The sequence below is a fragment of the Geotrypetes seraphini genome, chromosome 3, assembly GCF_902459505.1.
Source record: "Geotrypetes seraphini chromosome 3, aGeoSer1.1, whole genome shotgun sequence".
Taxonomy (NCBI): Eukaryota; Metazoa; Chordata; class Amphibia; order Gymnophiona; family Dermophiidae; genus Geotrypetes; species Geotrypetes seraphini.
Window position 1 is genome coordinate 161,674,094 of NC_047086.1, and position 27,931 is coordinate 161,702,024.

The 27,931-nt window shown below is 44.4% G+C and overlaps 1 protein-coding gene across 4 annotated transcripts in view; it reads left to right on the forward strand.

Moving 5' to 3' along the window:
• The window catches only part of PEX3 (peroxisomal biogenesis factor 3), a 132,818-nt gene that overhangs the window by 4,286 nt on the left and 100,601 nt on the right, over positions 1 to 27,931 (forward strand). For all 4 annotated transcript variants that reach the window (XR_004538814.1, XM_033938215.1, XM_033938214.1 and 1 more), the window contains exon 2: positions 17,183 to 17,314. Coding sequence is in view for 3 of the 4 variants with exons in the window: in XM_033938215.1 (XP_033794106.1) it covers positions 17,183 to 17,314 (132 nt within the window). In the remaining variant the exon portion in view is untranslated. The remainder of the gene's footprint in view (positions 1 to 17,182; positions 17,315 to 27,931) is intronic.

The following is a 27,931-nucleotide window of genomic DNA, read 5'->3' on the forward strand; positions in this document are numbered from 1 at the left end:
AACAACCACAGCTCTCCCACCAGTCGCTGCTAGTAGAATCCTCCTTGAAAAAGGCCCACCCATCCCGGGTCTCAGCCGCGGTCCCCCCAGACCGAGAAGGCCGAACCCTAGACAAGTTCGGCAGGAGACTATATCAAAATGCCATGATGGCCTCTAGGGTGCAAAGCTACACTTTCACCTTCACATCCTACCTCAAACACCTCATTGGACTATTGAGAGCCTTTGAGACTGACCTACCGGCCTCCCGCCAAGGAGCGTTCGGCCTGCTTCTAGAGTCCCTCTCCAACCTGCGCCTCCATCTATTCCACGCGGCCTACGATGGCTTCGAACTCTCCTCCAGAGAGGCAGCCTTTGCTATCGCCATGCGCCGACTAGCTTGGCTGCGCCTGGTCGACATGGACCCCAACTTACAGGACCGGTTGGCTAACCTACCCTGCGTGGGAAAAGAACTGTTCGATGACACGATCGAGGCGGCTACAAAACGCCTCTCTGAACACGAACGCTCATTTGCCTCCCTCGTCCGGCAAAAACCAAAACCGCCCGCGCCCAGGCCGTTCAGGGCCCCTCCACGCCGCTACCCACAAAAATCCACCCCTCCCTTCTCGCAGCCTCAACCCAGGCGTCCGCAAGCCCACCACCGGGCCATGCCCAAGTCCCAACCGCCTGCGACTTCCAAACCATCCCCATCCTTTTGACGGGATTCGCGGAAGGGGGCGGGCCCCCTCCGCCATAGTCCCAGGCCCCCTTCCTATCGGGGGCCGCCTCAAAGCCTTTTACCCTCGCTGGGAACAAGTCACGTCGGACGCATGGGTCCTTGGTGTGATCTCATCAGGATACTCTCTCAACTTTCGGGCCATTCCTCCAGACAACCCCCCAAGGACCCCCCAAGGAATTGCCCACCCAACCGGACACAGCTACCCCTGCTCCTCTCCGAGGCTCGAGACCTGCTTCGCCTCAGGGCAGTGGAGGAGGTTCCCCCCGACCAACGGGGGAAGGTCTTCTACTCCCGTTACTTCCTGGTACCGAAAAAAACGGGAGACCTACGCCCAATACTAGACTTGAGACGCCTCAACAAATTTCTAGTACGGGAAAAATTTCGGATGCTTTCCCTACCGACCCTCTACCCCCTGATCGACGAGGGCGACTGGCTCTGCTCTCTCGATCTGAAGGAGGCGTACACACATGTCCCAGTACACCCCACTCACCGCAAGTTCTTGCGTTTTCAGGTAGGGGACTGGCACCTACAATACCGAGTCCTCCCCTTCGGCCTAGCATCATCACCTCGGGTCTTCACCAAGTGCCTCGTGGTGGTCGCAGCAACCTTACGTTCCCAGGGCCTCCAGGTATTCCCCTACCTGGACGACTGGCTGATCAAAGCCCCGTCCAGGGAAGGGGTTATCTCAGCGACCCAACAGACTATTACCTACCTACAAAGTCTGGGGTTCGAAATAAACTTCCCAAAATCCCAACTACGCCCCTCGCAGTCCCTACAGTTCATCGGGGCCACGCTGGATACGGTTCGCCTCCGTTCCTTCCTCCCCCCTCCGCGCCTAGAGGCGTTAGTAAGTCGGAGTCGAAGGATCTCTCTGCTGACCTAGGTATCAGCTCGACAGATGATGACTCTCCTAGGCCACATGGCCTCCACCGTCCATGTCACACCCTTCGCCCGCCTCCATCTAAGAATCCCTCAATGGACCCTGGCCTCTCAATGGCGTCAAGACCGGGACCCGATCGACCGTCCCGTGACAGTGACTCCTTCCTTGCAAAGATCGCTCCGCTGGTGGGCCGACTCTTCAAATCTTTCCAAAGGTTTACTCTTCCTCGCCCCTCATCACAGCAAGGTACTCACCACGGACTCGTCAGAGTACGCTTGGGGAGCCCATCTGGACGGCCTACGCACGCAGGGGATGTGGTCAGCGGAAGACCGCCGCTGCCACATCAGCGTGCTAGAGCTCCGGGCCATCTATCTCGCAGCTATAGCCTTTCAACACCTGCTCCACGACCGGGTGGTCCTCATCAGAACCGACAACCAGGTAGCAATGTACTATGTAAACAAACAAGGAGGAACAGGGTCTTGGTCCCTCTGTCGGGAAGCCCTGCGCCTCTGGAAATGGGCAATCTCCAACAACACCTTCCTTCGAGCGGTGTACATACAAGGAGAACAAAACTGCCTGGCGGACAGACTCAGCCGCCTCCTCCAGCCACACGAGTGGTCACTGCACTCTCAAACCCTACGACAGGTGTTCAAACAGTGGGGGACACCTCAAATAGATCTGTTCGCATCCCCCCCACAATCACAAACTGCCTCTCTTCTGCTCCCAGATGTACTCCCCGGACCGGCTCGAGGCCGACGCCTTCCTCCTCGACTGGGAGGGAAGGTTCCTGTACGCGTTCCCGCCGTTTCCTCTGATCCTGCGGACGCTTGTCCACCTGAAAACAGTACAAGCCACCCTGATCCTGATTGCTCCTCGCTGGCCACACCAGCCTTGGTTTTCCCTTCTACTTCAACTCAGTGTCAGAGATCCACTGCCTCTGCCTCGGTTTCCCTCTCTACTATCACAGGGTCAGGGTTCGCTGTTACATCCCAATCTTCAATCTCTTCATCTGAATGCTTGGTTTCTTTCCCCCTGACTTCTCTCCCCATGTCTCAATCAGTCAAGGAGATATTGGAGGCCTCCAGAAAGACCTCAACGAGAACCTGCTACTCCCAAAAGTGGACCAGATTCTCAACCTGGTGCTCCTCTCACAGCCAGGACCCGGTGTCGATCCCCGTCCCCCTGGTCCTTGACTATTTACTTCAATTATCTCACTCCGGCCTAAAGACCAACTCCATTCAAGTACACCTCATGCGATTGCAGCCTTCCATCAGCCCCTGGAAGGGAAAGCCCTCTCGCTCCACCCCCTAGTCTCTCGCTTCATGAAGGGTCTTCTGAATGTCCACCCTCCTCTCAAACCTCCTCTGGTGGTTTGGGACCTTAACGTGGTTCTGGCTCAACTAATGAAACCTCCATTTGAGCCCCTAGACAAATGCCATCCAAAATTCCTCACTTGGAAGGTGATTTTCCTGCTTGCGCTCACTTCCGCTCGGCGGGTTAGTGAGCTACAAGCTCTAGTGGCGGACCCACCCTTCACGGTATTCCATCACGACAAGGTGGTACTCCGCACTCATCCAAAGTTCTTGCCTAAAGTAGTGTCTGATTTCCATCTCAATCAGTCCATTGTCTTACCTGTGTTTTTCCCCAAGCCCCACTCTCATCCCGGAGAGGTGGTGCTCCACACTCTTGACTGCAAGAGAGCGTTGGCCTTCTACCTCCAACGCACTCAACCACACCGGAAAGTCCCACAATTGATTTTGTCCTTCGACCCAAACCGGTTAGGTCACCCAGTCTCCAAGCGCACCTTGTCCAACTGGTTGGCCGATTGCATCTCCTTCTGCTACGCTCAGGCTGGTCTCACACTGCATGGTCGAGTAACGGGACACAAGGTCCGAGCGATGGCAGCCTCCGTAGCGTTCCTCAGGTTCACACCTATTGAGGAAATCTGCAAGGCTGCCACGTGGTCTTCGGTTCATACTTTCACCTCCTATTACTGCCTGGACTCACTGTCCAGGAGCGATGGCCGGTTCGGCCAATCGGTTTTGCGAAATCTATTTGCTTAAATTGCCAACTTCCCTCCACCCCTTTTCAGTTAGCTTGGAGGTCACCCACATGTGAGAATATCATGCCTGCTTGTCCTGGGGTTAAAGCACAGTTACTTACCGTAACAGGTGTTATCCAGGGACAGCAGGCATATATTCTCACAACCCGCCCACCTCCCCGAGGTTGGCTTCTTTGCTAGTTAAGTGAACTGGAGACCACGAGGGGATGCGCCCCCTAGTGGAGCAGGAAGGCACGCATGCGTGGAGCAGCAGAGCAAACTTAAATCTTCAATCAAGTTTGTTTGAAAATGCTTCCGCATCGGGGCTCCGTCACCCACATGTGAGAATATATGCCTGCTGTCCCTGGATAACACCTGTTACGGTAAGTAACTGTGCTCTTTAGACACCCCTGCAATCAAGCGAGCTGCTGAGTTTTAAACAATCTGCAATGCTTGAAATTTGCTAGAAGACATACCCAAATATAAAGAGTTGCAATAATTTTGGAAGCACACTGCTCAAACTCACTGATAGCTATATGGCAAGGCTTTGTACAACTACTCAAATATCAGACAAAGGGTATCATGTCTTTAAGTTTACTCAAAACTCAAAAGTTGAAGTATATTTAAAGGGTAGAGTGTAATGGATTTGATATGCATGCACTTTCTCTGTCCCTAGAGGGGTCAGAATCTCAGTTTTTGTATCCTGGGGTAAGTGACTTTCCCAGGATTACAAAGAGCCACAGTGGGAATCAAACCCAGTCAGCTATGTTCTCAGCTATTGCATCAACCATTAGGCTATTTCTGATGCCGCTGTTAGGCAATACCAGCACAATGGTTATCATTTTATTTCCATTCTTTTGGATATGTGATCAGAGCTCTTTATCAGAGCCAAGGCATTATAAGCCTGCTTTCAAGTTACATAGAAACATAGAAATATGATGGCAAATAAAGGCCAAATGGCCCATCCAATCTGCCTATCCACACAGCATCCACTATCTCCTCCTCTTCCTAAGAGATCCCACGTGCTTGTCCCATACTTTCTTGAATTCAGACACAGTCTTTATCGCCACCGGGAGCCTATTCCATGCATCTACCACCTTTTCTGTAAAAAAAAAAAAAAAAGTATTTTCTTTGATTACTCCTGAGCCTATTACATTTTAACTTCATCCTATGCCCTGTATTCCAAGGAGTAAAAGGTTCTAGGGAAAGACTTCTGAAGTTATCTAGAGTCGATGCCTTGTAGTATCTCTACCCAATACTCTGTCATAGAGAATCTCTTGGAGCCTGCTCACTAAGACTAAAGGAATGTTTGTTCAAGGTAGATCCAGGAAGTTAAAAGTTCTTAACAGAGTATTGGAGCATAAGAAAGACGCGTGAGCGGACTACTGGGCATGATGGACCTCAGGTCTGACCCAGCAGAAGCACGGCTTATGTTCTTATGTTAATATGACCCAAATTATGTGTGGGATAGGCGAGATGCTGAATGAAAGAAAAATCACAGATGACATTGGCCAGTTCTGATGATAGTGTTCATATGGATAACTTAGCAGCAACTATAAAATCACTTAATACTGTATATTCTGATGTAAAGTTTGTGCATGTGATTTGAGATAAGATTTAGTAAAGTCCCTAGTGAATTTAAAGTAACTGGAGGTGGCTGATACAGCAACAAAAATTCCAGGGAAAGTGACCTAGATGTAAAATAAATGAAAGACTTTCTAATGTTAATTGTAAAACTATGTTCTGGAGCTTTAAGTTCAGTGTTTGCATAGAGAAAAGCTGAGCCTCCTCCTTTTTTCCCTCTTCTATTGCTACTGAAATATTTAAAACCTGATGGTGTGGTCTGTATCTATTAAGAAGTGATGGCTTTAGAGAACTGTGTTTGTGGTAGACATGAAGGCCCGGATTCTCTAAACGGTGTTGTTTTTTTTAGGCACCGGTAGGTGCCCAAGCTAAGTGAAAAATGCCGTTTAAATATATTAAACTGATTTTCATGCTGTCTACCGGTGCTTAAAAAATTATGGTACCTAACACCACTGTAGGTAATGCCAGAAGTGGCATTAGGCACCGTAAAGTGCCTGCAGAGATGCAATTCACGTCAAAGGTAGGTGCCAGAAATGTAGGCCTGGAAAACCCTGGCCTACATTTCTGGTGCTTATCTTTGCCAGAGGTGAAGTTTTATGATTGACGCCATTGCGTGATTGGCATGCTATCAATGGCTACTTTTTAAAGTGACCACCGACAATGGCACCAGTTAGAGAATCTGGGACAAAAGGCGTGATTCAGTAAATGACGCCCAACGATAACAGTAAAAGAAATTGACCCTATTCTCTCCACAAGGAGAACACATGAGAAAATAGAAAATTGTAGAGAGTCGATGTCCAAGCTGATTGCTTTATTGAAACAAACAAGTAATCCACCTAAATACATCTAGGGTCGGAACCAATAGAAACATATGGACCCTACACAGTCCATGTTTTGACACTGTTGACTTCTTCAGGGGTCTCTGCTGGTCTCTTCCTTGAAAGCAACACGTTCAAAATAACAGAGTTGTGCTCCAAGCTCCCAGGCTCGAGCCGGGAGCTTGGAGCACAGCTCTGTTATTTCAAGCCATCAGCTTGGACATCGACTGTCCATAATTTTCTGTTTTCTCGTTTGCCCAAAGATAACAGCCAGGATGATCCATGCTAAGCCTAGTGTTCTCTAGAAGGTACTGCATGCTGAGTACTCTTTACAGAATATTAGCTTAGCGCACATTTCACTCCTAACTTTGGGTACCAGCATTTAAGCCTGCGAAATCCTGGTGTAAATGCCTGTGCCTTATTTATGGCAGTTTGGTGCAAATTGGTAGTATTCTATAACATCTGGGAGTGAGTGCTCTTTTTGGATTTGCGCACTATGAAATTTATGAACACCTGTTATAGAAAAGGGCAGAGGGCATAGCTGTGCTTAAATCCTAATTAATGCCAATCAACGCTGGAAATTGTTATTGCCTGATAAATTAGTTTAGGTATGGATCTAGCAACCACACCCAAATGTGTGTGCCCAACTTTGGGTGGCTTACATTGAATCTAGCAGAAAATATCCAGCTTTTGATCAGTAATTATGTGTTTAACTAAATGATGTTTAGCATGTAAAGAATGAACATTTATAGTCCTATTTTGAGTTGAGAAAAGGTATGTTATTGCACAGCAGCAGTAGTAAAATGTAGGGCTCCTTTTACGAAGCCACGTTAGCGGTTTTAGCGCATGCAGCTTTTTAGCGCACACGCTAAACTCGCGCTACGCGGCTAGAACTAACACCAGCTCAATGCTGGCGTTAGCGTCTAGCGTGGCCAGCAGTTTAGTACGCGCTATTACGCACTTTAAACCACTAACGCGGCTTCGTAAAAGGAGCTCTTGGTGGTATAGAAATAAGGTTTCCTAACTGTGGAGCAACCCTTATTGAGATTGGGAGGTGATCTGTTACTCCAAATGACTTGAATCGATTTGGCCCCCCCCCCTAAAGAATATTGCCCCCCAAAGCAACAAAAACATTCTTAAATAGGAAATAAAAAAAATACATTAATTTTTATAGTGTGCATTCAGCGGTGTGCGCTGTAGGGATGTAATAAATTTAAATTATGAGTCTGGGGCAGGGTTTCATAGTGCCACATCTGCAACGTTGACACTTGGAATGGATATTGCATGGTGACAGCAGGAGAGGTGTAATCCTGGTTTATTGGTTAGGAGCACTGCACTCGATTGAATTCCGTTTTTGAATGTTATTGATTTCTTCCCCTTGATGTCAGATGAGAGGGGAGAAGTTCTCGGTGATAAGTGTGCTCTTTGAAAATGGTATGATCAAAGTCTCTTAGGCAAGTATGATAAAAGAAAAGAAAGTGGACCTAAATTAGGGCAGTTAAAGGCTCAGACAGATAATGGAAGAGAGAGAAACGGTTTCTGTTTGTTTTGATCAGAGTAACTACGTAAAGTGGAAGGTGATTTGAGGGAGTAAAGTTTAACAGAACTTTATTAAATGAATCTTACCTTACCTTATAGATAGCCCCACTTATTTCCATTTAGAGATAAAAGGAAAGCAGATTCTAGGTATGCTGAAAAGAAATCCCATACATCACAACAAAAACCCTTGAATCTGACCTTTGGATGGATTTTGCCATGGAGCTTCCATTTATGTAGGGATGTGAACACTACTTCTGCAGCATATCTAGTCCAGGTTGACTTAGGCAGTAGAACCTGGATCTGGGAATTTAAATCTCTGTAACAAAAGAGGCTGAAAACACTTTCACAGTCTGCTGTAGATGAACATTTCAGATAGATACTTCTTTCAGTTGAGAGCTTTAAGAGTCCCTCTCTACAACTTCTAGTGAAGTGCTGTTTCTGAATCATTTTAACATTTTTTGTGGTGAGGTGGAAATATGGAAATTTCTAACAGGATGGGTTAGAAGAATGATTTTGTGGATGAATTGGATGCAGTAATTATATTTCTAGTGCATTGTATCTAGTGGTTTGAACGCTAGGGTTATGCATCTGAACCCACAAGTTGCTTTCAGAATGCTGTCAATCATCTTTTTTTGAACTTCGTCTCCTTCCTAGGGAGCTGCTCCTTACCCCATCAAATTTTTCCTGCAAGCAAGTTGCTCAGAAGTGTTTTTGCCCTGCAGTTTTATTATTCTCAGGGGATTTTTCTAAGTGTTCGGTTGGAGGCTGGTGCTAAGAGGTTCCCATTTGTTGGGACATCTGCCTGGGGACACAGACTTCCATTCCTAAAGGCCAGGTGCAGACTTATCCATTCCATCCAACTACAGACCTAACGCAGGAATATCTATATTGACCAAATTACTTGAAACCATAGTCTGCAAACAACAGAACAACGGGGGAGTGAGCTGGCTGAGCTGTGCAGTGGCTGTTTAAAGCTAAGTACAGTAGTGTTTTTTTCTCTATAGGCTGCTTCTGGATTTTTGACTGTTTTGAACTGTTTGAATTGAATGATTGTTTTGCTGGATTAAGTTTTCAATATTCTGAAATATACTTTGTAATATACATATATTTTTGATTTTTTTTTAAAATTGTGTTCTGGCTGTTTCTGGCTTTATTTGTGGCAGTCTTTGACCATTGCATTCTGGGATACAGCGCTGCTTTTCTGCTTCCCATTGCTCCTATGTTGTTTGGATTTTGTAAATCCTTCACCAGTAAAGGACTGCTATAGGGTGAACTTTCCTGAATACTGAATGTGAGCAGGATTGTAACTTTTCCATTTTTGTGTTTTTCCTATTGTTGATTGAGGCACTTAAGAAATTTTGCTGCACTGGAGTTTTTTTCTGACCGATGATGATAAGTGAACTTACTTGCTTTCAGCAGTAGCTATTATGTGAGGTCTTTTTTTTCCACTTAGGTGCTTTGTTTCAATTGCCTCAATCTCAATAGAAGAGGACAGCGTTATTGTGTAGTTTGTGGTTAGTTCTATCCTACCTAGTGTTTAGTTAGTTATGCAGCCCATTTGGCATGCTAAGGTGCCTTCATGGAGCAGGAAGTTGAGGAATCTGGTTAACCATTGATTAAGGGCATCTGGTGCAATCGCTTACAATTTATTGGTGAATGTGTCAAGGGTACTGCTTCATGTGGATTAGTTTACTTCAGTTGTGGTTATAGGAGCAAAGCTATTCCATATTCTGTCTGTCATGATGGTGTTGGCCATCTGCCCAATATTTGCTTGAATTTTCTTTATTTAATCAAAGAGGTAATCAGCTAATTCTTGAATGCTTTGGTTGGGATGTGATATTTGACTTGCCTGGCACAGGGGGTGTAGTTAGTGTGCACATTATATGAGAGTTGCTTGGAATCAAAGTTGCTATTTTCAATTTCTGTAGCAAAGTATTTTTTTTGTTTCCACAACTTGGGGCTCTTTTTACAAAGCCGCGTTAGCGGTTTTAGTGCAATGTAGCTTTGTAGCGCACGCTAAACCCGCGCTAAGCGGCTAGAACTAACGCCAGCTCAATGCTGGCATTAGCGTCTAGCGCGGCCGGCAGTTTAGCGTGTGCTATTACGCGCGTTAAACCGCTAACGCAGCTTCGTAAAAGGAGCCCCTGGTATTTGTATGACTTAATTGCCTTCTTTCACAATAATCTGTGCATTAGGGATTGACTCTTTTGCCATTGTCTTTCAAGTCGTCTGCAAGCCTGTTTTTTAGATTTGAGTGAGATTGTATTTCTTGTGCACTTAGTAGAACGTAAGGTGTGATAGTTTAGGAGGGCAGGGGTGTCTAGAGCTTGTGATATGGAAACATTCCAGTGGTCAAATCATGTTTGTAGTACTTTTAGTGTTTTGGTGTAGTTGTTCAATGACTTTGGTCCAGGATAGGGTAGGGTCAATTCTACCTCTGGTGAGGATTTGTTTTCTGGGGATGTTCTTGGATGTGTTTCCTATGAAGAGTTCAGTGTTGAAGGTGAGCTGGAAGTGGTCTGACCAAGGAACTGGAGACAAGCTAGGAGATGATGTGTTGTGGATTGACTATTAGGAAGTCCAATGTGCAACCTTTTTCATGTGTAGGACCAGAAGAGATTAAGGTAATGTGATTATCCTGTATGAGTTTTAAGAAATCAAAAGTAGTTGAGCATTCCTGGGACTCTAGAGACAGATTTATATCTCCTAAAATAATTATTCTGTTATATTGGCAGGCAAGGCTCAAGATGATTTCTTGTAGTTTATTGCTAGCAGTTAGCCATTCCTGGTGGTCTGTATAAGAGTAGCAAACCTATGGTGCTGGAAAGATGGTCTGTTTCATCTTAAAGCTTGCATGTCATGTGTTCAAGGTCAGGTTGATTGTTTGAATCCAGTAAGGATGTGTTGAAGAGGCTTGAACTATTTTTACCGAATTTGATTTGTTGAAAATTGGTTTCAATTGTTGGATCATTTGTAGCTGAAAATAACAAGATTTTATTTCTAATATACTTGTTAAATCTAAGGTAACAATTGTTTCCTTAAGAGGGAGTGGTTTACCTTGCAGCATTGACTTTTTAGTCAAAGATCTAGATTTACAGGATAGCCACGTTTAAAATCAGATCATGGCCAGTCATCTAACATAGGGGTCTTTTTACTAAGGCACACTAGCTGATTTAGTGCTCACTAAATGCTAATGCACCCTTAATATTCTATGGACGCATTAACATTTAGCGTGCGCTAAATCGGCTAGTGCGCCTTGGTAAAAGACCCCCATAGTCAACTTACAATTAAGATCAGACATCACCCTACTGACTATTTTTATTGTATCCAACTTAAGGACCTCGTGGTTAAAAAGGCTTGATTTAATTGACAAATACTGAATCTGTATTTTGGAAAATATTTTGGGTAGAGGCTGGTAAAGAGACTAATTCTAGATTGTATAAAGCTCTCCTGCTTATTACCATCTGATAGAAAATATGAAGAAAAGTAAGTAACACTTTTGGGTCATGCCCTTAAATGATAACAATGGGAGGGTCTTTATTTATGAGCCTTTTGAAGGTCTGCTTAGCTACTGCCGTATTTTTCGCGCCATAAGACACACCTGACCATAAGACGCACCCACCTCTAGAGAAGGAAAAACCAAGAAAAAAAATTCTGAACCAAATGGTGTGCCCTGTACCCTGTCCCCCCTCTGGTGGTAGGCCGGGACAGGGTACAGGGCACATCTAGTGGTGGGCACGTCTAATGGTAGGCAGCCCTAAGCCAGCCTGCTCCAGACCAGCCAGCTCCAAACCAACCAGCTAGCCCCAGGCCAGCCAGCCAGCCCCCCCGTACCTTTTTTAATCCTGCCCCCTGCTTGTGGGTCCGTCGGCTCCAGCCCACCTCCCTTGCTCGTGGGCCTAGCAACTCCAGCTGGCTTTCCTCCCTCCCTGCCGCGGCACCTACCGGTACCTTGCAGATGGTGCTTAGGGGCTCCTCCTTATTTACAGGCCTGCGGCGCAGAGATCAGCAGCACAGATGTCAGGAGCAAGCTGTACGCTCTCCTGCTCAGCCCCCTGCTGCTTTCCGAATAGCTGCCGTAAGTTTTCGCGAGTCCCGTGAGAACCTATGGTAGCCATTCGGAAAGCAGTGCAGGGCCTAGCAGGAGAGCGTAAAGCTTGCTTCTGACGTCCGTGTTGCTGATCTCTATGCCGCAAGCCAGGGAAAAAAGCGGACCACCAGGTTAAAAGGGGGGGACAATGACCACAGACGGGGGGTGTTTTAAAAAAAATTGGTGCAGTGGCGGCGGCAGCAGGCGGGCGGGGTGTTTAAATAAAAAAAGGTGGTGCAGTGGGCAGGGGGGGAGGGGTGTTTTAAAATAAAGGTGGTGTGGCTGGGTAACAAAATTTGTACCTTCACTTCATAAGATGTACCAAGATTTCCACCCACTTTTGGGTGGGAAAAAAGTTTGTCTTATGGAGCGAAAAATACGGTAATTTAATGGTGCAAGGACAAGATACAAGAGGGTGCTGAAAAGTTCTCAGCATAACCAAAAGGGAATGACACGAAGCCATGAAACTTACAAGTTATTCCATGTATACACCCCTAAGTTCTACATATCGTGCACATCGTGTATGAAGTTTCTGTGACCCTTCAAAAAATACTCTATCTAGTCATTAACATACTGCTCCATTGCTGCATTCACCTCCGAATTGCTCAAAAATTGTTACCCTTTCAAACTAATTTTAAGGTTTGGAAATAGAAATTAGTCAGATGGAGCAAGATTTTGCTGAGTAGGGTGGATGATCTATGCACTGAAACCTCAACTGTGTCAAAACATCCATCATTTTGCCAGTCTTTAGAGCAGATATATTTTCTTGCAAAAAGAGAACTCCTTTCTGCAGCTTCCCTCTCTCTTTTTTTTTTTTTTTTCTTTCAATGCCTCCTTTAATTGGCACAGCAAGTTACAGTAGTATTCTGTGTTAAACTGTTTGGTCCATAACACTGTGGCCATGACCTTTCCTGATGACTTTTGGAAATGAAAATGTGTGTGGCATTAATGGCTTGATTTACCGTATTTTCGCGGATATAACGCGCACCTGTGTAAAACGCGCACAGGGGTATAGCGCGCAGAAATCACGATGATATGTACCAAAACTTTTCTATACCGCGCTCAGGCATATAACGCGCATGATGCCCGACGCTCCTTTCGCCCGCCCTGACTTTCCGTGCGCTGTCCCGACTCTCCGTTCACCCCCCTGACTTCCGTGCACTGCCCTGACTTTCCGTGCGCTGTCCCGACTCTCCGTTCACCCCCCCTGACTTTCCGTGCACTGTCCCCCCTTGAAGTCCTGTCCCCCCTTGAAGGTCTGTCCCCATCCTGAAAGCCTGATGCCCCCCCCCCCGACGTCCGATACATCCCCCCCCCCGGCAGGACCACTCGCACCCTCACCCCGAAGGACCGCCGACTCCCCAACAATATCGGGCCAGGAGGGAGCCCAAACCCTCCTGGCCACGGCGACCCCCTAACCCCACCCCGCACTACATTACGGGCAGGAGGGATCCCAGGCCCTCCTGCCCTCGACGCAAACCCCCTCCCCCCAACGACCGCCCCCCCCAAGAACCTCCGCCCGTCCCCCAGCCGACCCGCGACCCCCCTGGCCGACCCCCACGACACCCCCACCCGCCTTCCCCGTACCTTTGTGTAGTTGGGCCAGAAGGGAGCCCAAACCCTCCTGGCCACGGCGACCCCCTAACCCCACCCCGCACTACATTACGGGCCGGAGGGATCCCAGGCCCTCCTGCCCTCGACGCAAACCCCCTCCCCCCAACGACCGCCCCCCCCCAAGAACCTCCGCCCGTCCCCCAGCCGACCCGCGACCCCCCTGGCCGACCCCCACGACCCCCCCACCCCCCTTCCCCGTACCTTTGGAAGTTGGCCGGACAGACGGGAGCCAAACCCGCCTGTCCGGCAGGCAGCCAACGAAGGAATGAGGCCGGATTGGCCCATCCGTCCTAAAGCTCCGCCTACTGGTGGGGCCTAAGGCGCGTGGGCCAATCAGAATAGGCCCTGGAGCCTTAGGTCCCACCTGGGGGCGCGGCCTGAGGCACATGGGCCAAACCCGACCATGTGTCTCAGGCCGCGCCCCCAGGTGGGACCTAAGGCTCCAGGGCCTATTCTGATTGGCCCACGCGCCTTAGGCCCCACCAGTAGGCGGAGCTTTAGGACGGATGGGCCAATCCGGCCTCATTTCTTCGTTGGCTGCCTGCCGGACAGGCGGGTTTGGCTCCCGTCTGTCCGGCCAACTTCCAAAGGTACGGGGAAGGGGGGTGGGGGGGTCGTGGGGGTCGGCCAGGGGGGTCGCGGGTCGGCTGGGGGGGGCGGTCGGAGGTTCTTGGGGGGGGGGCGGTCGTTGGAGGGAGGGGGGTTTGCGTCGAGGGCAGGAGGGCCTGGGATCCCTCCTGCCCGTAATGTAGTGCGGGGTGGGGTTAGGGGGTCGCCGTGGCCAGGAGGGTTTGGGCTCCCTTCTGGCCCAACTACACAAAGGTACGGGGAAGGCGGGTGGGGGTGTCGTGGGGGTCGGCCAGGGGGGTCGCGGGTCGGCTGGGGGACGGGCGGAGGTTCTTGGGGGGGCGGTCGTTGGAGGGAGGGGGGTTTGCGTCGAGGGCAGGAGGGCCTGGGATCCCTCCTGCCCGTAATGTAGTGCGGGGTGGGGGTAGGGGGTCGCCGTGGCCAGGAGGGTTTGGGCTCCCTCCTGGCCCGATATTGTCGGGAAGTCGGCGGTCCTTCGGGGTGGGGGTGCGAGTGGTCCTGCCGGGGGGGGGGATGTATCGGACGTCGGGGAGTCGGCCGGGCAAGAGGGCTTGGGCTCCCTCTTGCTCCGATCGTGGATGCGGGTGCGAGCGCGTGCGAGCGGTCGTTCGGGGTGGGGGTGCGAGCGGTCCTGCTGGGGGGGTGAATCGGGCGTCGGGCGGGGTGGGAACTATGTTTAAAAACTTTTCTATACCGCGCTCAGGCATATAACGCGCGAGGGGTATGCGCGGTACGTAAAATCACGTATAACGCGCGCGTTATATCCGCGAAAATACGGTACTCAGCATTCAAACAATCAACCTGACCTTGAACACATGACATGCAAGCTTCAAGATGAAACAGACCATCTTTCCAGCACCATAGGTTTGCTACTCTTATACAGACCACCAGGAATGGCTAACTGCTAGCAATAAACTACAAGAAATCATCTTGAGCCTTGCCTGCCAATATAACAGAATAATTATTTTAGGAGATATAAATCTGTCTCTAGAGTCCCAGGAATGCTCAACTACTGTACTTTAGATACAGAATCTGAGGAAAATCATTAGTGAACAGTGGAGGAGGAGGATGAAATATTCCATTAGTGATAGCATATGAGTGTTCAATAATTCCCTTTAATTGTTTGAGTTTGTTGATGTGACATAAAACAATCTTTAACCCACATGATGCAGGATGGTAGACTCAGACTATTCTGGGTGAAATTCAGACTTTTGGGCCTAGCTCATTGCTGAAATTGTCTCTTTTAAACCATATTTTTTTTTCTCTGGCTACAACTGGTACAGAAAATACCATTTGGCTCCTTCTTAGTTCACAAAAGACACAACATGGCATAGTAAAATGGGAAAATCTTGTTCACATCAAGCTCTGAATACCTGTTGTAAACACATTTTTCTATATTTCTGCATTTTTCTGATTGGCTAGCTCATGCTCTGATTACAAGTAGGCTTGACTACTGTAATTCACTGTTTCAAAGTGTTACCCAGATGAGCATGAAAAGATTGCAGTTGGTTTAAAATACGCCTTCTCACCTTGTTGGTAAGAAAGTTACAGCCCACATCACTCCGAGTTTATTTGAGCTTCACTGGCTACCGGTTTCATCAAGAATTACATTTAAAATGTTGTGTCTGATTTTTAAAGCTTTGAAAATCAGTGCTTAATTTTGTTCTTCACAGTGTTTATCATTGCAGTGTCCTACCTTGTCACAGGTTAAATTGGCATCTACCAAAAACAGAGCTTTTTGATATGTTGGCCTGTATTATGGAACTATCTACAGTAACTAATAAAATGACAGAAATTTCCAGTTATCTCAGCTTTCATAGAGCTTTGAAAACTTAGATTTTAAAAGCTCATTTAACTGAAAGAGTGTAACATTAAGTTATGGACTTTTAATGTTATCAGTGATTTTTATATTGTGAATTGATGTATACAATATGTAATGTAATTTGATGGTTTATTGTAAACCGCTTTGATACTTTGTGCCAAGCGGTATATCAAGTAAATAAATCAAATTAAACCTTGGCCTTTTAGAGTAGTGGTCTCAAACTTGCAGTCCGGGGGCCACATGCAGCCCACTAGATACTATTTTGAGGCCCTCGGTATGTTTATCATAACCACAAAAGTAAAATAAACAGTTTCTTGATCCTATGTCTCTTTAGCTATAAATGACAATATTATTATTAAGATTTAGCCAAAAGGAAAGATTTATAAACTATAAAGAGTTTTACCTCATGCAAAATTTTCATTTCTTTAATAAGACATTAACTATTTTTTCTGAGGCCCTCCAGGTACCTACAAATCAAAAATGTGGCCCTGCAAGGGGTTTGAGTTTGAGACCACTGTTCTAGATGCAGAGCTATGATCTTGTTATTTAGCACATCTTTGTGAGACATTCATTTGGGACCCTGTGTAGATGGTTTGCTGAAACATCTTTTGTACAAGTAGAACTGGTGTCTGAAAAACTATTGTTGCCCTCACATTCCCTGGGACAGGGGCAGAAGAACATCCCTGCTGGCTCTGTGTTATCTGCCTGTTGTGTCTCCTAATTGTGCTAATTGTCATTTGATGCAGTGCAGCTGTGTTCATCTGGATCCTGTGACTTCTGGTTTTATTGCCTTCTGCTAATAAAAGCTAAGTTTATGCTCGTCCTAGCTCCTTGCAAAAGAGCCATGCAGAGAACTGTGAGCAGAGTGTCTGTCTAGTCATCTTTGGCCCCAGCAGCATAGAATTCCACAGTTAATGAGATTGGGGAGTTGGCCTCACTCCTCTCGTGTGACCAAGAGATAAAGCTGCAACTTTCTGACCCTGTCCAAGGTCATATCCTCCCAGCTATTGTGATATGCCTTAAAGGTTTTAAGGTTATGCTTGAAGAGGGTGTCTTTGAATCTGAGGTGTGTGAGATGTGGTCTTCCTTGTGCCCAGTTTTCAATTGGCCATAGAGCACAAATTTGGAGATTTTAATGTATTCTACACTTATGATTTTGTTTTTCACTAAACCTGCACATGTATCCCTCTTTCCTTAAACCAAGGTATATGGTATCTTTCAGGATGTCTTTGTTGGAGAGCCTATCAGGCCATTTCATATTGCAGGTAGATCTCGGGGAGCACTTGTCGAATTGCTCTTAGCCTAAGGCCTTTGCAGTAAAATGTCCAAGATTCACATCCATACAAAAATGTGCCTTCTGTACAGTAGAAGATATATGTTAGAAATAGTAATCAAAGCTAGCCTTTTATTATATTGAAGTATTTTTCATTTTAACATTTGTTGGATTTTTGTTTTCTAATTGTAGATTGTTTATATATTTTGGATTTATAGGAGTTTATCTGCTGGGAAAGTACGCACAGAAAAAAATTATAGAAATACAAGAAAGAGAAGCTGCAGAATATATTGCTCAGGCCCGAAGGCAATATCATTTTGAAAGTAATCAGAGAACTTGCAATATGACAGGTAAAGTTTCAGCGTTTGCACTGTTTTGATTGGTTATATTATCTGTTCTTCATTTGTTTTGTTCCTTGCATATTGTGTTTTCTTTTAATAGGAAAGGAATAGAGAAAAGAAAGAACTCTCTTAACTGGTTTTGTTTTTTTCTTGTATCAGAAATGATGAACTTCAGTCCTTGTGTGCCATAAATGGGTGATTTTCAGGATAAGCAAATTAAATAAACTAACCTGACTCTTGAATGATTCATGACCTAGCTTGCTTAGGTATGCCATCTAAGGAACAGGGATAAGAAAGAGTACAACACCTGTGGGTAGTTTTTGGAAAACCTTCTAATTGCTAGAATTGCTTAGTGGTGATTTTGCAGTTCCTATGCAGAGACCACAGATTCAGATCCTGGGTTAGGTATTTTGCTCCTCAGGTTGACTGAAGCTGAAGATGTTGTAGAGACTATGCACATCGGAGATCTATGCAAGCCCTGGAGAGAAGTACCACTTCAGTGGCTGGGCTTGAAAGTTGAATGGGGGAGGGGTTATAATCTACAGCAGGGGTGCCCACACTTTTTTGGCTTGTGAGCTACTTTTGAAATGACCAAGTCAAAATGATCTACCAACAATAAAAATGCTAAACAGATATTTATTTACGTATATACCGAGTGTACTTTATATTTTAAATATATATTGTTTACCTTGCATAACAGCATGAAATAGGGCTGGGATGCAGGTTCTAATCCAGTCCTCTGCAGTGGCATACCTAGCATATGTAACACCCAGGGCCCATCAGTTTTTGACCCCCCCCTCATCTATATGAAAAGCATGATTTTTAGTAACAAGCCACATATCGCACAAAAAGGAAAAGACAACATCTTACATACTGCAGTGAGCAGTAAAACATCTGTACACCTGTTGTAAAGCTAAATAAGCCAGACTAGTACAGATTGATCCTGCACAGTCAATGCTAACAGAGAACCTTGTCTTATGTACACACAGAACACAGAAAACACCTTCGCCTGGTATGGAATATGTAATTGAAAGGTCACTTTGGTTAGCCACAAAACTTAGAGACTTGAAGAAAGCGACAGGTATATTTTATTCAGCATATGCGGACCCCTGAGCCCCAAGCTGGTAGCTTCAGAAGTGCCGAAACCAGGAAGTTACAGAGATATTTATTCATTTTTCTGGCTATACAACTGAATTCTAGAAAGAACTTCTCACATGTTACTTTTCTTAACAATCATTGATCCTAAGCTCACACTAGCAGGTCACTAGCAGTCTTTCTGTTACATGTCCAGGAGGGCGGAATGCAATATCGTGTATGCTGAGATAACCTTAAGAAGCTAAAATGCCCAAGCTAAAACACCCAGTTCAGGCAGGCTAGAACATCAGATAAGTTAGGTCTGCAGCTAAACCTAATTCAGCATTTTATTAAAGAGAAAACTTAATTTAAAACTCAGGAAGACCAGTCCCAGACTCCTTCATAATCACAAACTAACCCCCCTCCTTTTTACAAAATCTTAGCACGGTTTTTAGCACTTGCCACAGCGTAACAGCTCCTGTAGTATACATGATACTCTGCCCTGTTGCTGTTTCCCAGCTAGGCCACATACAGCTTCGGATTTTCAGCCTCACTTATTTACTGTGCCATGCCTGCCCTGTTCCGGCTAAGTCCCAGTCCTAGTTTCCACTGGCCCAAAACTATCATCTGGATGCTTGCTTATCTGGGCTCCGGTGACTTTGCAGCTGTGAAGCAGTGCAAGTGCAAACTGAAGGCAGGGGGGCTCCCATTTTTAGGGAGTACCATCAATAGTTCAGCCATGCCAGTGGCCCATATTATGCAAGGTTCTAATTATGAGCTGGGGATCTGCCAGACCTGAAATTCTCAAGCAAAACCTGATCAGCTAGTTTAAAACTAGGCTAGCTACTGCTGTAATGGGAAGGCTGAGCTGCCCTCTCTTCTTCTGGTTGCCTCTCCTTTTTTACAGTTTCTTCCTCCTTATCTCTCTCTCCTCTTCTCTCTCTCTCTGCTGCTAGTCCCATCTGTTTTCAGGGTAAGGCTCAAGCTTTTCTCTCTACATTCAGATCCCATTACTGGAAGATCAGGGAGCAATGGATTCTCTTCTAAATCCCAGTATTGGTTAAAAAAAAAATTCAGGGCAGTGTGATTGCTGTAATGCACACAGCAGGACTAGCAAATAATAATAATAATTTTATTCTTATATACTGCCATACCAAAAAAGTTCTAGGCGGTTCACAACAAGGTGAGCTAATACATGTGATACAGATAAAATGCAAATTAGAATAATGGACTTAAAAACAGATAAAGACAGAAGGCATTTACAATATAATGCAGAAAATACCGGCATGGCAGGGAAAGAAGTAATACATAGAACAGATAAAATACCTCAAGTTGAATATAAGGAATTTGATTGAAAAAATGAAGCAGAATGCATTAAGATACCAGCCTATGCAAAACACCATTTATTTAAAGAAAATGCTCCACATGGCCACATTTCACCTGACCGGGCTGTAGTCAGGGGTAGGGCAGTGGTTTCTGCTCCTCCCCTTGAGCACTTGGTAGCAAGCCCTTGTTGTCTTCGCCGTGTGTGATTTTGTAGGCTGCAGCACTTAAAGCGTTTAATAAAATCACCTTGGCCAGTTTTAAAGTGTTGCAGGCTGCAACCTTCGAACTGACACACGGCCATGAGATCACAGCAAGCTCCAGCTGAAAAACCAACCTGGCCGATGTAAGTTTATTATTATGTTGATATTTGAATGACTGTGGGTGGGATCATCCTCCAACCCTGGCTCAGGAGTGAGTTATGTAGGCAGCAAACACTAGTCTCATAGTGCTGCAACCTGAAAAACCACACATGGTCAATTAATTTATTTCATTGAACCCCAGCTCTAGTAAGAAAAGTGACAAACGGTGCTGTAAACTTAAACATACGGTAGTCTTCACGGGACCTTGCTATACCTCCTCACGGCTGCTCCAACAAGGAAGTGATGTTGGGGGGGAGAAGGGGTGTACCGGCAGCCATGGGGAGGTGCAGAAAGGTCCCACAATGACTCAATTTAAAGTTTACTGCCGCTGCTGCTGGTCCTGGAAAACAGCAGCGGCAGAGCAGGGAGGGTGGTTCCAGACCCGGTGGGCTAGCTGGGCACCTTCTTAGGGCATGCACCTAGGCACCTGAGGCGGACAGCCCCCCCCCCCCCCTTCTTGATATGCCACTGGTCCTCTGATATCCAATTTGTTTCTAGGAAAGTCTCTCGCACTGTGTCCCGAAGCAACTCTTCCCAAGCTTGGCTCTTACCACAACAGGCGGTTTTCACAAGCAACAAATGGCCCAGAGCTGGAAGCGCTTCGCCCGGTTGCCCAAACACCTGCGCATCTCTTCTGGCTTGTGTAGTACGGTGCTAAGCTCCATCCCCCGGCAACCTTCTAACCCCGCCCTACCAGCACTGATTGGCCGGCGTTCTCCAAGAGGCAGATTAATTGGACGCCAGTCAGGAAGGGAAAAAAGAAGGAAATTATGATTGGCCGGCATTCTTCACAAGGCAGATTAATTGCATGCCAGTCAGGAGGGGAAAAAAGAGAAGGGAAACCGCTTGGCTCCGCGATTGACTCATATTGCCTCCGCGATCAACTGGTCGATCGCGATCGACGTATTGGACACCTCTGATCTACAGGGATAAAAACCTCAGGAAGATTATGGTTTGAAGATTAGGGCACCGGATCCCAACCTAGTTCAAACTGATCGAGAAGTGCAAAGAAGCAAAAGGAGGAAATTGCCATCGCTGTGCTGGGCAGTGTTTAGCTAATCTGCCTTTGCAGGCTGGGCTAATCTTGCCAGGAAGCGTTTGACATGAGACAGAAGACAAGTGAAGACTACTTTAAGATATTGATTTTCCATCCCCCCTCATTCTTTCTGCAAACATGGGTGGTACGCTCAACAAGCAGAGCTACTTTTCTAGTAATTTTGATGAATTTGATTAATTAGCAAGGATTATCAAGCTTTTTGTCTATTATTAATATTGGTAATATATCAAAATTGGGGAGAAAACAAAAACCCTAAACCTAAAAATGAATAATAGAAAAATAAAAGACATGGGGAAAGACTCTCTGTTAACTGGAACTCGAGCAACCAGCAAAATAAATCTGGTGGAAATTTAAGTGTAAACTTGGCACACCACACCACACCTGAGTACGCCCAAACCTTGCCTACCACATGTCCAGTAGTTTGTCTGGAACAGTTTATGGTATGTGGTATAGTATTAGTTAGATCAGCAAAAAATAAAGGACTTGTAAGTATAATAATATAAAGCTTTGTGCAAGCTTTATGCTCTTGAAATAAGAAACGGGATAAAAACCACTAACTTTGTAAAAAGTGTATAATAATATCTACAATATGTTGTAGAACTCTCAGATACCTGTGCTGTTAAATAAGAACATAAGCAGTGCCTCCGCCGGGTCAGACCACAGGTCCATCCTGCCCAGCAGTCTGCTCCCGCGGCGGCCCAAACAGGTCAAGACCTGTCTGAATCCCCAGAGGGGGTCCCCTTGCCACCCTGGTTTCCCATTTAAGTCCTAGCTTCCCATCGAAGTCCTAACCCTCCAGTCTTGCACATGCACGACCTGGTTGGGTTTCTATACTTATTACCTGGTTAGCTTTCTATACCTGTGATGCATCCCAGCACCTCTCTCAGTATCCCACGATCCCTTTATCCCTCAGGAATCCGTCCAATCCCTGTTTGAATCCTTGTACCGTACTCTGCCTGATCACTTCCTCCGGTAGCGCATTCCAAGTGTCCACGACCCTTTGGGTGAAAATCATATTTGATTTTCTAAACAGCTTATACAGGTTAAGGATATCATTCGTTGAGTTCTACTTTTTACTAAAGTGCAAATACTTATATATAATAAAGTGCTACTGTGCTAATGAAATAAAAAAAATAGCACTTATCTCAGCATACTGTCAGTTGTAGAATGGTGTAATCCGTTATGCCCAACGGGACCCGTTTCGCCTTATCTCCGGCTTCTTCAGGGGTCTTGCTCTACGGCTATAACAAATATAGAAAACATGCCAAAATGTTAAACCATATTGTAAATATTCAACAAACAATTGATGCGGTTACTCACTGGGCAGCTCTGTCAATTTGTGGACTTGTTTCCATTGTGAAGTTTTTGAGTATAGTATTAGTTAGGCCTATTTTTAATAGTAACTCTCAAGTAACCAGAAGCTACATTTATCCGGCATCTATGAAGCTCCATGGGTGCCAATTAACTGAGAGTCTACTGTATAAACCTAAGCGGGTTCCAAAAATACGTACAAAATTAAAAACACAATAGAATAAAATACATGACATAAAAATATTAGGCAGTGTAATAACTACTCATCCTATATCTACTTCATCCCTTTAGTCACTACTTCTCACTCACCTAAACAAAAATTTTCTACAAATAGAGATGTTTTTAAAAAGCTTTTAAAACCTCTTTACATCATTGATCAGTCTTAATTGTCCAATCAGATTTTTCCATAAACTCACCCCTTCTACTGAAATGGCCATGACTGTGGTATTAGCATATTTTACCTTCTGCATCCTATCCACAGACAGATGCGTCGCCACCTCAGATCTCAATGATCGACGTGGATGATACAGTGTCACAACATGTGACGAGGAACAAGCCACCCCTTGATGGATAGCCTGAAAAATCAACACCAGCATTTTAAATGTTATGCAAGATCTAATAAGTAGCCAGTGTAATTGTTGTAAAAGGGGGTTGATATGCTCAAACCTACTATCACCACAGATTAAACGCATAAAGGCATTCTGAATTACCTGCAGCGCTCTGCATCTCGACAATACCATCTCCAAATATAAGGCATTACAATGGTCTAGCCTCTTTAGTATCTTGCTTTGGACCACAAGCCGAAAATCATAAGGTGATAACATTGGTTTCAATCTACTTAAAAGCCACATGTGAAAAAAGCAGACTTAACAACAGTTAACACTCTCTCATAGATAAAATTGAATCTAACTAGACATCTAAGACTTATCTTCCGTCAAGATGGAAGCATTACAGCCACCTTGGCTTCAACTACCTTGGGCCATAAAGGATCCTCAACTCTTCCTACCAATAATAATTTAGTTTTAGCAAGATTCAAGGTTAGTTTTTGACTTACCATCCAAGCATTCACCTTTCGTAAACATAATGTCAATTTATCTTTCAATTCACTTCGCCAATTAGACATAGAATAATTGGACATTTTCTGCATATAGACGATAACTCATTAAATACATTACCCAATGATGCTAAATAGAGATTAAAAAGAAGTGCTGTTAAAGCAGATCCTTGTGGAGCTCCTTTACATAAAAGCATCACCCTGGAGTTACAACCTTTGCTCCTGTACCTTTACCTGTATTGATCAATCTTGAAAATAAGAAACAAACCAATCATATACTGATCCACCTATCCCTACTGCAGCTAGTTTACCTTCTCTTAGGGAAAAGAAGAGATAGTAGATGCCGCGGATGGGCAGACTGGATGGGCCATTTTTCCTTTATCTGCTGTTGTTTTTCTATGTTTCTAATAAAATCTGACTATCCACTGTGTCAAAAGTTGACACATCCATTGACACCACACAAAAGGTTTTAGTTTTATCCATCCCTATCCTCAAATCATCAACAGTAGAGACCAACAGTGATTCAACATTGTGCCCTGTTTGAAAGCCATACTGATGGTAATCCAATAAATTTTCTTGTTCCACAGAATCCTCCAATTGTTTCAGGACCACCCTTTCAATGATCTACCCCTACAAATGGCAGTATTGCAGTTGGCCTATAGTTCCCCAAAGCAGTCTCATCCAAATTATCTCTCTTTAATAATGGCTTAACTGTTGCAGCTTTCAACAGTTCTGGCATGCTAGTTTCTAAAGATTTGTTAACAATCATAGTCAAAGATGACATGGCTTCATTATAGATAATGAGCAAAGATCAACCATTGATCTAGTAGGATGCAAAGATTGTAAAAGAGACAACACATTGGCTTCTGACATTATCTCAGACTTGCACCACCTCACAGTCATCATGTTAGAATCCTCATGTCCAGACTCTTCCACACTTGGAAATTTCTGTTGCAATGCATCAGCCTTTTGAACCAAAAACTAAAAACTCTTCAGCATTTGGTTCCAATTTCTCTGGGCCCTCAATCAAATATTTTACACTCTTAAATAATTCTCTTGGCCTATTATCAGTCTGCTTTGCCTTCTCACTATAGTACTTACCTCTTTCCATCCTACAAAACACTTGATATTCATATAACCGAAAATGGTAATTATCACAATCATCAACATCTATGGTTTTTCTCCAAATACGCTTATACTTTTTCAACACTCCTTAAATTCAGGAGAGGCTCTGACCTCTACAGGCAATGATCCACTTTCTGATGTAACAGCTGTTTTCAATGGAGCAATATCATCCAAAGATCTAATATTGTATACCCATTCACTCACCTGACTGGACACATCATCATTTGGGTTGCAAAAACTAGAGGGAAGGTACAGTTTAGGGTGTGAAGAACTTATGTGCACAACGGAAGAGCGGGACTTGGGTGTGATTGAATGTGATGATCTTAAGGTGGCCAAACAGGTTGAAAAGGTGACAGCGAAAGCTAGAAGAATGCTAGGTTGCATAGGGAGAGGTATGGCCAGTAGGAAAAAGGAGGTATTGATGCCTCTGTATAAGAATCTGGTGAGACCTCATTTAGAATATTGTGTACAATTCTGGAGGCTGCACCTTCAAAAAAATATAAAAAGGATGGTGTCAGTCCAGAGGAAAGCTACTAAAATGGTGTGTGGTCTTCGTGATAAGGCGTATGGGGACAGACTTAAAGATCTCAATCTGTATACTTTGGAGGAAAGGCGGGAAAAGGGAGATATGATAGAGACGTAATATAAATGTGCATGAGTCGAGTCTCTTTCATTTGACAGGAAACTCTGCAATGAGAGGCCATAGGATGAAGTTAAGAGGTGATAGGCTCCAGAGTAATCTGAGGAAATACTTTTTTTACGGAAAGGGTGGTAGATACGTGGAACATTCTCCCAGAAAAGGTGGTAGAAACAGAGACTGTGTCTGAATTCAAGAGGACCTCTGAATTCAAGTGGGATCTCTCAGAGAGAGAAAGAGATAATGGTTACTGTGGATGGGCAGACTAGATGGGCCATTTGGCCTGTATCTGCCGTCATGTTTCTATTCTCATTCAGCTGTTTCAAAAAAAGAAAATTGGTTGTCTTTTCAAAATCTGTATATCAAACTTATGACAAATAACCACTGTATAGTCATCCCTTATTTAATCACTCTATTTAAATCAAAAACCCAAAATGTTTCAAATGTTTGTGAGATTATTATTGTTTGGTTTATTGTGTATCCTATTTTTATGTATGTTTTATTTTATAAACTGCTTAGGCAGGGTATAAGTTTTAAAAATAAACTAATAAATATAAGTGATCAGAAGGGGTCTCAACTTATGTATTAGCTTGCAACATTACACCAGTTATCTGCTTCAGTCATTGCACATACTTGTTCAAAACTATAATACCAAAAAACAGTGAACTTCAAACAAAAATATTATTACTTCTCTTCCATAAAGATCACTATCACTTCCAATATCCATCAATAAATGCTGTATAGAGCTTCCAAAATTTTTCTTTATGATAGTCTTCTACAATTTCAATGAATCTTTCCATCTGTATTAATCTCCAACTAAAATTCACTCCTGCATGGTTCCATGTTTCACCATTCTTCAGGGAGCAATTATCAACAGTTTCTTCTTGGGAGAACTTATCCACTTTAAAAAACAAACAAACATGAAATCCAAGAATCCTGGAAAGGAGCTCATTATTTCACAAATTACCAAGCGGAATAGAGTATGTTCAGTGATTAAAGCTGATAACTGCTGTATTACTGCAGGCTACAGGCTTATGTGGTAACCCCTTCTAAGCACATACAATTATGAATTTATAGGCAGTCCCTGGCGTAAGAACGAGTTCCATTTTTAAAACCATTCTCAGTTGAATTTGTATATAACTTGGATCATGTAAGAATCTGTGTGTATTTGTTCTCCTATACAGTACACAGTTTATAGAAACATTAAAGAAAGAGTCCTTAAAATAAAGTATTGTAGCTTAAATAGAAAGAAAAGATATGAGGTTTACACTTATGCATTTGTTTCTCTTCACAAAGCCATGGGCAGTGTTTCCTACATGCTGACCCAGAAGCCTTCCCTCTGAGCATAGAGTAGTGGAAAACTTACTTTTTCCCTCCCAAAGTCTAAGCTGTGCCAGAAACATAGCTCAAAGACTTCATTCAGACAGAAGCAACAGCAAAGTATGTGCCACTTTATCGAATGTTGTGAACTACTTGCAGTTGCCTAAGGAATGTTCTATGAGAGCCCCACATATAGTAAATTTGGCCTTTATCTGCCATCATGTTTCTTTGATCACAACAGCCTGTACTGCAGAGTGCAATACAGTGTTTCTCCAAAAGATTTTTACAATATGCCCTCTGCATGTCACAGACAGGGACTAGAGTGAAGATTTTACCTTTCAGCAGGACAGAGATCCTAAAATACAAAGCAAATGCAGCAGTTGAGTGGCTCAGCTAAAAGAACATGAATGCTCTTGAGTTGCCCAGGCCTAAATCCCCTAGAAGATCAGTGGTAAGATTTGAAAACTGTGGTCCACAGATGATCCCCAGCCAATCTGAGAGAGCTTGAGCTATTCTACCAAAATGAGTGAATGACATCTACACTATCCTACTATGCAGAATCAGTAGACACTTAATTTTAGCAACTCATGGTAATTATTGCTACAAAAGGAGTTTTCACCAAGTGTTGATACAAGCAATTTGAAGACTTTTGCACTCAATTCTTTTTTATTTCTTAATTACTTTTTGAATATTTCTAAATTGTTCTTTTGTTCATATACTTGGTATTTTTGTTGTTTTTTAGATAGTAGACATGAATGTGAAGAGGCACTGATTGATAACCTTTTGTCACTGCATGTTATAGGTGTGCCTTAAGTTTGTCTTTGAACTCACCTCCCCCCTCCAAAAAGAGAGAAGAAGCCTTTTTTCTGCTTTTCTTCCTTTAACAATCTATACAATCCCACCTTCTCTTGAGCCAGCTGACCCAGGTGACTTGGGAAACTTTTGCTGTCCAAAGGGCTAAGGGAGTGACGTATCTTGAAAAGGCATTTCTAAAGTATCTGCCAGATTGGAGTCCTGGGGCTCTGTGCACTGCAGCTGTGCCCAGTTTATAGCATAGAACATCTTTCTTCTGTTTCCATGTCTTTCAACTCTTGATACCAGAGAAAACAGCTTGGTGGGACCTTATTCTCTTGAGTAAACACATGGCCAGCTTTCACAATCCAATTTTTATTTGGGAATAAAGGCTAGTTAAAACTTGTGGAAAGTATCCCTAATGTATGTTGATAAAATAAGTAAACTTTGATATTTTGAGTCGCCAGTACACATGGACCTTTTCAAATCAAATCGACTATGTCTGTGTAGGACAGAGATGGAAATCTGCAGTTTTGACTTCAAGGACTAAACCAAGAACTGATTGTGGAAG